This window comes from Contarinia nasturtii, unplaced genomic scaffold, assembly GCF_009176525.2.
Source record: "Contarinia nasturtii isolate CC-2019 unplaced genomic scaffold, AAFC_CNas_1.1 Cnas_scaffold_187, whole genome shotgun sequence".
Taxonomy (NCBI): Eukaryota; Metazoa; Arthropoda; class Insecta; order Diptera; family Cecidomyiidae; genus Contarinia; species Contarinia nasturtii.
Window position 1 is genome coordinate 1650948 of NW_022197544.1, and position 11482 is coordinate 1662429.

At 31.0% G+C, this 11482-nt stretch overlaps 1 protein-coding gene across 1 annotated transcript; it reads left to right on the plus strand.

The window, feature by feature from the left end:
- The first annotated feature begins 576 nt into the window (after positions 1–576).
- On the plus strand, positions 577–7762 carry LOC116351987 (RING finger protein unkempt). Its single transcript, XM_031784149.1, has 11 exons — positions 577–994; positions 1091–1300; positions 2272–2894; positions 3013–3137; positions 3235–3459; positions 3536–3644; positions 3707–3793; positions 4108–4336; positions 4427–4691; positions 4764–4916; positions 4982–7762. Exons 1-11 carry the CDS (start codon positions 936–938, stop codon positions 5165–5167), a joined length of 2271 nt encoding a protein of 756 aa, XP_031640009.1. The 5' UTR covers positions 577–935; the 3' UTR covers positions 5168–7762.
- The last annotated feature ends 3720 nt before the right edge of the window (positions 7763–11482 follow it).

Here is an 11482-nt window from a genome sequence, read left to right on the forward strand (position 1 = left end):
ATGAAAGGTGTGCTAGATTTGTACGATAAATGATTTAGTTTTCAATAGAATTTGTTGATTGAAATGGAAAGCCGATTGCCAGCGCCACCAACTTTAATATACATTACACACTCGCACACACATATACAAACAAAAGCATCATTGCCAATAAAATGTTATAGTTTCTCACTGTTTGTGTGTCCAGATTTGTATTAGAAAACCGTTAAATATTTTATTATATGCATTTAATTCAATGCAAATACATTTTTTTGTGCCATCATTAATTTTAAAAACAATTACAATATAAATAAAACTGTATCAACTCCGAATGTTCGAATGTTTGTTTCCATTCCAGTTTGCTGAGTATGTGTAATTGTGTGCGTTTGCTGAATTCCATTCCAGAATTATAATGTAAACTAGATTTATTGCACAGTTGAATTGGAACACAATACGTGAATCCTTTATTCCAATAATAAGCGCTGAAAACGAAAGAGGTCGCTCGCTTATATATACACATCTATATGTTGCGCAATAATTGTTGATGCTTTTTTTATACAAACAATAGTAGTGTTCTGACAGTGTGTTTGGTTGTTTCGCAATACATACAAATGCTTGTTCTCACATTTAATTTACGTGTTTTATGTGTGCTACATAATAATAATAAGTAAATTGGTAGCGAATGTGAATTCGAATTGTTTGTGATTTAAATTTGAATGGAAAATAATGCGAAAAACAATTGATCGTATTGATTTTGCGTAAAAACTGGTGAAAATTGTCATTGTGCAAAAAAAAAAATAAGTGTGTGAAAATCAGGATTGTTGTTTTGTTGTTTGTATGTTTCTCCATTGGAAATGTGAAACAATCGAAAATTGATGGTAAACAATTCATAGATGTCACCGTGTGTCGAACAGTATTAGCGCGTCAGATAGACGCAATAACACAGTTTTCCATGCAAAATGGCTACTGATTCAAAACTTTTATTAACTACACAACCAGAAAAACCAAATCATTACAGGTAAGTTTTTGGCTTTTGTTCGGTCAATTTGTGCTAAATGAATGCGATAAAAAAATTCCAATTTGATTATATGAAAATTGTGTGGTTTCATTGCAGTTATTTGAAAGAATTTAGAGTTGAACAGTGTACAAGTTTTTTGCAACACAAATGTAATCAACACAGGCCATTCGTTTGCTTCAATTGGCATTTCATGAATCAGCGTCGTCGACGTCCTGTTCGAAAAAGAGATGGTACATTTAATTACAGTGCTGATAATTATTGTGTAAAATATGATGAAACAACTGGCATTTGCCCGGATGGTGACGAGTGAGTGTGAATCAATTGAATTCATAAGTTTATTTTCATATTTCATTTAGTGGGGAACCTGATTCGTTCGTACCAAAATCACAAACAAGAACACAACACACACACATACGCACACAAACATACATACATACATAGTCATCAACATACACATATACGAATATAAATTAATCTCACGCTACATATATTCAATATAAACATATATAGATATATATATGTATATATTCATACGCGCGCACACACATAATGAGTATAGCGAAACAGAGACTGTATACACAAACAAAGCAAAATAAACACAATAAACGCGATGCCCGACTTGCGAATGCGTTATGTATGGCGTGTATTGACAGCAGAATATTTCATTCAAACGAGTGTACAATATAATATGTATGTATAGAATATGATTGTTGCTGTTTATTACTGATGCTGCCCGCGCTGTTTTTGTTCACCACAATGTCGCCGAATATGAACAACGTTAAATGTTATTATGGGTTTATATAATTGTGCCGGTCGTTGTATACCGGTTGTTTTGTTTTTATTGTTACCTTTTTTTTCTCCTGATATTCTTTAATCGCAGCCATCGTCATATATTTTAGCGCTCGTTTTTGACATTTGTGCTACTAACTTTGATCGCTTATTTCAATTGGTTGCCGTTTCTTGTTCGGACTACTACGCAAAATTGCTTTCCGACTATTTGTGAATTATATTCTATAAATAGTGTGGCATCGATTTGTTTACATATTTTTGGTGCCTGGTGAAATGTACGTGCGGTATACGGTTGTGCATTTATATACCTATTTCTCTCTATATCTTTGTGTGTGTCGACTCATGTTTTTTTTTTTAATCTGCTGAATCAGCTGATTTTATTTATTTTGTGTTTGTTGCGAACGTAATCCGAATTTCTGAACACAATCAATACATCAACATTTGTTTTAATCGAAAATTAATTAATTTTTCACGTTTTCTATGACCAGTTGCCCATTTTTACATCGAACCGCCGGTGATACTGAACGCAGATATCATTTACGCTATTATAAAACGTGTATGTGTGTTCATGACACCGATTCACGCGGTTATTGTGTGAAAAATGGACATCATTGTGCATTCGCGCACGGTGCTCATGATCAAAGACCACCAGTATACGATATTAAAGAAATAGAAGCTGCTCAGAATGCTGAAGCGAATAGCGAAGCCACCAATGGCCCCAATGCACTCGACAAAGAGCGCAGTCTAATGAATGAAGATCCAAAGTGGCAAGACACAAACTATGTGCTGGCCAATTATAAAACGGAACCATGCAAACGTCCGCCACGACTATGCCGGCAAGGTTATGCATGCCCACAGTATCACAATAGTAAGGATAAACGAAGGAGCCCGCGAAAATTCAAATATCGATCGACACCATGCCCGAATGTTAAACACAGCGAAGAATGGGGAGAACCAGCGAATTGTGAGGCTGGCGATAATTGTCAGTATTGTCATACACGTACCGAGCAACAATTTCATCCAGAAATTTACAAATCAACCAAATGCAATGATGTACAACAGGCTGGATATTGTCCGCGTAGTGTTTTTTGTGCATTTGCTCATGTTGAACGTAAGTTTAAACATTTAAATACAAAATTATTAAAATGCATAACAGATATTATGCTATGAATGATCCATGACTTGAACCATTGTTGTTTATTTAACAATTTTTGTTTGTTATCACGCAGCATACGCAATTACCGAGGAAGCTCAACATAGAGAACTAGATGGTCCATCGACAAGTATACCTCTTAGCGAAATGATTTCTAGTGCGCTACCACAAGATAAGAAGGACAAACTTGACCTAAACAATGTAAGCGATTAATTTTTTTTTAAATAATTTCAATAATGACTTGATTTCAACTTTGGAAACGTAATAATTGTCTTTTTTGTACTTGCTCCAAATACAGGCGTTACAAAATGGAAGCAGCGAGAGTTGCGAATCAGCTAGTACTTCAAGCATAGGCTCTAATAATTCACATAATAACACAAGCAAAGCGCCAGGCGCGCAACTACAACATAAGAATAGTAGTTTATATCAAAATAGTCTATCGAATGGCGGGAAGGCAACATCGATAGTTTCTAATTCAACGATATCTAGTTTCCCCGATTTTACACCTGATCTTCGAAAACAGGTACGCACACTTTGATTCTTAATTCTAGTTAGATGATATCAATTCAATCGATTTTATGTTATCTTTGAACCAACAGCTTTTGGCCATAGAAAATGATCCGTTGATTTGCCCACAGGAGAAGGAGCAACGAAAAAGAATGTGCTTGACATTTAGTATGCAAAATATTGGATCATTAGATAAATATTGTAAGTATAAATCGAAATAAAATAAAACGACCAATCTAAAATGTTACCATTTACATTCGCAGCAAATTTGGATGAGTTATCAAATTTAATACAGAGTTCTACGACACCGCTCAACATACCTGGATCTCAATTGTCAAATTCTCTTTCTGGTGAGTCAATCAGTTAAATCTATATTTTTTAAAGAAATTTCACCATAGATGTTGACGACAAAGATTTTTAGAAAGGGTTAATGGCAAAAATGCAAAGGTGGAGGCAAAAATAAAAAAAATCACTTGGATAGGGGTGGGGGGAGTTTATTTTGGTCAAAAAGAATCACGTCACAATTGCTGGACGGGGGCATTTCTATATTTCTTTGTCGGTGCACAATAGAGATCCTCGGAAGTTGTGTCAACACCTATGAATGTCATTTTGATATTTTGAAAATCATCATCGAACATTTAAATGGAATAAAACAAAATTATAGGTATTTTGCAAGGAACATCAGCTCCAGTAAATATTCCCGGTAGTTCACTGAATAATTTTAGTCCAAATCATTCGAATATGTTCAATGTGTCAGATCCATTCAGTCTGCATAGTGACCCAGCGCCAAAAATCAACAATTCCTTTGGTCACAATGATAGTAGTTTGTTTTTCCAACCACATTTAATATCGCCCAGTCTGGGTGAAACATTATCAATGAGTCCAGATCTAAGGTATTTATATTTCATTGTCCAAATGTGTACCACCAAAAATTAAAAGTTCCCCTGGACACTAATTGAATATTATTGATTTGATTTTTATAGCAGGCTCTCTGAAATCAATCCAATTCGCGATGAGCTTTCAACTGGTTCGATAGGAAATAGCTTATTTGAAAATAGTTTGCACAATAAGCAATATTCGATGTCACCATCTCTATTGAACAATTCCAGTCTAAGTGATATTCGTTTGCGTGATGATTTTGCGAATCAATCGACAAAACATCTCCCAACACCATGGGAAGATCAAATTTTACAGGCGACTAAGGCATGCGAGGCATGGAAATCGGAGGCCGATGAAAGCAATCGAAAGGTAAAATCAAATTAAAAAACACAAGGATGTAGGCACTTCAATTTAGCGCATTAAAACATAAAACATTCACAGGCCACTGAAGCTAAACAACAAAGAGATGAAGCATTAACTCATGTTCAATTGCTCACGGATAAGCTGGAACAAGTCAGCACTGGTCAAAATGGATCAATAGCTATTCCAAAAGATCTGAGAGGATTGTCGATACAAAAGTTAAAAACATTGCAGGTTTGTTTATACCTTTGAATTAAACGAATTTCATCTCTACCACACGAATCATAATTTTATTGTAGACAAAACTGCGAACGGATTTAGAAGAGGTTGAAAAGGTATTGTATTTGGAAACCGCAACAAAATGTATGAATTGTGAGGAGAACAACCGTTCGGTAACACTTCCCTGCAATCATTTTGTTTTGTGTGACATTTGTGCAAAGACAGTGCGCGAATGTCCGTATTGCCAAACATTAATCACTTCCTAATTAAATTTAACACACATACACACACACATACAAAATTTCGCTGATGATTTTGAAGGATAGAAAACAAATATACAACAACAGCTACACGAAGATGATGAAAATAAAAACAAAACAAAACAAAACACAAAAACAATAAGATAATATGCAGCCAGCCAAGTACAGTAAAATAGTTCAAACGTCTACGAATTATATTCAAAATATTCCTGATTGAATGAAACAAACGCAGAGAGAAAAATACAATTTACAATAAGCTATGTAAGATGTAATAGAAACACTGATGTTTAGAAACAAGGCTACTCTATATATGATACATTGAACGTACGGTCTACTTGTTATGTGGAGAGACCGCTAATTAAGTGCGATACAGAAACGGAAGAACATTTAAAGAAACATAACTTTATATACATATACACAACCATACAAACACATACACATACACACTTCAAGAAGACAAATGAATAGAAATATTAACAAATCTATTTAAACAAAAGAAAAAAAAAACAAAGAAATTATTTTGAAATGAAAACTAAGGAAATGTTGACCGAATGAAAAGCATTCTTTTATTTATCGGTAATGCACATGTTAAATGAAATATACATCAAGAAAGAGTTTTAAGGTCACTCCCTTCAAGACATACAAAATTTAAATAACAAATTTGGTTTGACGCAGACATAAATCACGTGTTCAAGTAGACACAAAGTGAGCGACAGACTTACATGCAGTGAAACAAAAGAAAAAGGGGGGAAAAAAATGATGGAAAACCAAGGAATGAAAACAAAGTTTTGAAGATCAATATTTTTTAAATGATATATACATAATATAAATATTATAAAATGTATTTAGAATAACCTAGTTCTTTTTTCAATTAATATTACAAAAATGGAAAGAAAAAACAAACAAACAGACAAACAACAGATAAATTGATACGATCCAAGCTATCTCCATGATAATTATCGTTGTTTATTGATTTCTTTATGTGTTTTTCGTTACAGCGATTGAAATTTACGTGCGAGTATCGATAAAATAATTTTGCAACTTATAATTATTTTTTTTTTAGTTTTATGGCTTTGACGAATTTGATTCTTCCATTCAATTTTTGGCTTCATGACACACAAACATTACACATTCAACCAATTAACTTTTTTCACGCGACGTCAAAAATTCAATGGACATATAGTAATGTGGCATAGTACTTTTTGTCACAATCCCACATAGCATTTTAGAATGAAAACTAAACAATTCGATTATAAGGATAATTTTCTTTTCATTTGGCATCACCATAAATCAGCTGATATCATTATTAAACAAAAAAAAATCAAAAAGTTATACCAACATACATTCATCTCATTTAAATATAAAGGAAAGTACATGACGCTGTTTTAGATATTTTCTATAGAGATTTGAGACTATGATGTCGCGTGATTCGTTCTAGAATTCAATTTCAAAAAACAAAAAAAAAAACAAATTTTGTTGACGTAAAACCACTCTATGTATTTCGGATGGATATCCATCCGAGATATTTTAGAATATCTGGATATTCAACGGAACTGCACAGCGCCAGAGCTGTGTGCGTCGCAAATAGAATCTACAGTATGTCGCTACGCATATGTGTATCAAGTTCCACACACACACACAGTCACACTGTGTCGGTATTTTTCGTGTAGCGAAATACCGTAGATTATATGTGCAGTTGCGTTAAATATCCAGATATTCTAAAATATCTCGGATGGATATCCATCCGAAATACATAGACTGCGTAAAACAATGAAGTCCTGTCGTAATTTAGTTGGCATTTAAAGCAATTTTGAAAATTTTGGATCACAAATCTTTTGTTTTTATCCCACTTTTTTTTCTTTTCTTTTTTTTTGGCATACATAATTCAATAATTTTTTTCAGTATACGTTTGTATTCCTATCATTTTTTGCGTTTCTTTTTCGTTTCTCGTTTTATTTAATTGTATAAACCAGAGACGAACACCAAATCACATTATTTCGCTAAAACAAATCCAAAATATAAAAGAAAAACAAAACATTGCATTTCAACTGTCATTGGTGTACGTTTTCGCCATTTTTAGAATGGATAATGCGAAAAAAAGTAATTACATTTAATATTGATTTATTTTAACAAATAAAAAAATTGATTTATTCGATTTATTGTTCATTATTTATTTCCTTTCTCACATCACCTACCTCTACTTTTGTTTTCTCGATGTTTTTGTTATCTTATGATTTGAGATTATCACATAAAAACGAAAACTAGCACAATGAACATTTTCCAAATGGAATGATTCAATGCGTTGGAATCTTTTTAGTTTTCATTTTCGGAAATTTTACAGAATGTTAAATATGGTACTTTTTTCAGTGTTTTACATTGAATTATTCCAGAATTTCACAGATACAGTTTTATCCGCTGCTAAAAACTTTTGTTTATGTTCTAATGTTAAGATAATTACAAATCGTAATGATAGCTCCCCAGCTCTAAGAAACGTTAAAATCGTAGATCGTGTCGAAGCCATGAGCAATTTTATTTTTATTTGTTAAAAAAATAGCATCCTGAATAAATTATATATTTAAAAAGTGTTTATAAACATACAAATGAGTGTGGTAATGAAAATGAGTGACGAAATTTAAGCAAAAGTTTAAAATTTTGATAATTAATTTTGACCGTGTTTTGTAGGACTCTAGCGGGAATATTTTACCAAAACTATATCCATTTTGGGAACGATGTATCATTTTCGCTTCTCTTATTTTGTTTCAATAATAATTTTTCTAACTTATGAAAGTCAAAATGTGGCCACTTTCACAGTGGATAATGATTTTGGAAAATTTCAAACCATCGTCAAAACAAAAAGAAACTGAATTTGAAGCAAATGTTCAAAGTGGACATAATTTTCGTTAAATATTTTTTTTTGTATAAACGCGGAATATCAAGTGATTTGACAGGCATATAACAATTGTTTATAATGTTCAAGGAAGCTTCCAATATGACCAGGCTTTTTGTTACTTCACTCGATATTTTCGTGAATTCTCTTAAATTTTTTAAGTGTTTTTGATGAGATATATAAACATAGAAGAGGAACGAAAAATAAATCAGCACAATTGGTCGATTAAAATGAATCAGAAAAGTAATAAATTACATAAAATACAAAAATTGAAAACAAACCAAATTCACACATTCAAAGAAGCCATAAGAAAACCATAGATTTATTGCCTAAAACGATAAAAAATAAAATTCGTATATAGCTGGTGCTGCAGTCTATGCAAACTTGTTTTCCGTTGCAATGGAATAAGTGGAAATAGAATGTAGCGCCAACTATACGTGAATTTTATTTTTTTATCATTTTAGGCAGTAATCTTATCGCTTCTTTATTTAGACATTGGACTTAATTCCAGATTTGTATAAAAAAAATCATTTATTTTTATATATTTTTGTCTAATGATCATTTTTTTTTATCAAACCATTTGTGTGATTTTTTTCTTCTAGGATCAAAATTATTGGAAAACAAATTTTAGCAACCACAAGCAAAATAAAAATGTCGAATTTCAAATAATGAAAAACAAACAAAAAACAAGAGTTTATCGAAAACAAAGAAAAGTATTATTATGAAATGAATTATTTATCAAATGTAATGAAGACACATTGAATGAATATGTTTTTTCTTAAACTTTTCACATTGTATTATGTGTTGCAGTATTGAATGGCCATAAATCACTATCCGATAATGGCCTAAAATGGTTTCGTTTCTTCTCAATAATTCTCAATTTGTATAAATCCCAATTCTGTCTGTTTTCAAACATACTTTACATACACTTTCGTTTTGATGTGGACAAATGTCATAGTTTAAAAAATACACATTTTTATGGATAAATGTTCAATATACGGTTGACACAGTGATGATTTATGCTCGATTTGATCTTTTTTCTCTGTTAGTTTTTTCTTTCATTCAATTTTTTCACTTGATAAATTAAACAAAAATTCAAATCACATTTGTTAGTAACTATAACTATCGTTCCGTTGCAATAGTAAAACTGAGCTATGCGTAAGATTCTTTTTTCCATTTTTTTTACTTGGATTTATTTCATTTCTTTTTTATTCAACCATCAATGTGTTCTTTTAGTTGTGAGATTTTAAGTCAATTCTAATTCTTCATTTCGTTAATTAAAAAAAAACTCAACATTCTGAAATCTGAACTCAATTCTATATACTGCACACAAAAGTTCTTTTCTTTTCATTTATCACTTTTATCTATAAGCATTTATTTTTATTTTTTTGTTACATTAAATTTGATTTGATTTGAGAAAAAGAAATGTTCGTATAAATAGATTTAATAAAAAAATTTAACGAAATTACATTGAATATATGAAATGAAATGACAAAAAAAAAAAACTATTAATAAAACAATACAGAGATGAGAAAATAATCGAAAATAATGCATATTGTGAATAATAATAAAAAGAAAACAGAGGAAAAAATAATTTAGAAATAGCGTTTATTTTTAAATTCTTTTTAAAGAATAATAACAAATTGATGAATGAAAATGTAGAATTTTATTTTCTTTTTTCATGTTACAGCTATGGTGTGTGCATGCAAAAAAAGAACACATTCAATATATATAGCACACATGCAAAATACATGACAAAAAAAATGAAGAAGAAGAAAAAAATATTTTACATGTTATGATGAAGAAAGCGTGCAGGTTATGAAATTAGAGAAGAAATAAACTGAGTAAAAGAGACGAAGAATAAAGAAAAAAAATCGGCGCAAAAATGTAGTAAATGTTGAAATTGACCGTAGACATTTAGATAATATTGCAATTTTAGTACAGTTTTCAGCAATATTGCGATCATTTTTCTTTCTTGCGCAAAAGAGCTCTCATTTTGTTTCCATAAACCAAGATATTTACATCAGACAATATATTGAACTAACTGGTCAGCTGAGCTGACAGTACGTTATTGTTTTATTGATGAATCACTTTTCTTGTTTTAATAGAAGTGATTGTTCATTATAACAATAACTTCTATTGTTTTAGTCCATTTAGCTGGCTAACGTACTGTCAGCTCAACTGACCAGTTAGTTAAATATATTGTCTGATTTACATAAATTCAATGCGTACAAATCGTTCGACATCGTCAGTTTATTTTTTAATCTTATTACATTTGTGTTTTATTTCGAATTAATAGATATCACAGATCAGATTGTCAATCATATACAAACGATTGGCACGAAGTCAGGATACTGAAAACAAAAACCAATAAATTCAAGAATAAAAATGGCAGTGCACAAAAATTGTGCTGTTGCAAGTAAACATTTTTTTTTTTGAATATAATATGATGGCAAAGACAATTTTTCATATTACAGAGGCTGTTGTAAAGCATATTAACGATACCGACATTATGCGATGTGTATTTTGATCAAATGTATAGCAATATACATGCGATGAGATAAACTAAAATGGGAAACATTTCGCTTCATCAACTGAATGTTCAACAATATGTTTAATCGAACAAATTAAAATTCTGTGTAAAAAAAAAACAAATAATAATAATAATAATTCATTGCACATTACGCTTTATTTTGCGCAAAATCGAATATCCCACCTTTAGTTGCAGAAGCTTTATGTTTACCATTTATGTTCTTTCTCTCGCACAAGACTTGTATTATTAGATTGAGCGTGGATGCGACAAGAAGAAGAAGAAAAAAAAAACAAACAAAACAACATCTAATGATCAAATAATCAATTTAAGCATAGCAATTGACAAATTTACGGACATTAATACAAAAGTCATGCAATAGAAATCACATTCAGTTTCACTTTCATTTTATATTAGTTTATTGATTACGAAAATAATGGATGATGACGATGATAATAGCAACAACAGTTGAAAGAAAGAAAGAAAAAAAAAACATATATATATATTTAATTGAAGTTGAGAGAAATTAACAACAAAACAAATTACTTAACGCTTAGAAATTAATTTAATTATTATAATGATTTACAATAAATGTTTTTTTTTCATCAGTTTAATTTATTTAAAATGAAAATTAAAATGTATTTGATTTGTATAAATTATAGAGAGCTGAATTGAATTAAAAACCAAATATGTGTCGAAAAAATCAGTATTTCTATGTTTAACATGTATAAGTCCCGTAAGACAAGGTAAGAAAGGTAAGTACAGTATAGAATATGATCAACATTCAGACAGTTATCAGAGAACGTAATCGACGATAGAAAGAGCTGCACCGCAAAAGCTGAAGAAAGAAAAGAATATTTGATGGAAAAGCTTTTGGATGGCGACATTATTTGAACCAATCAAA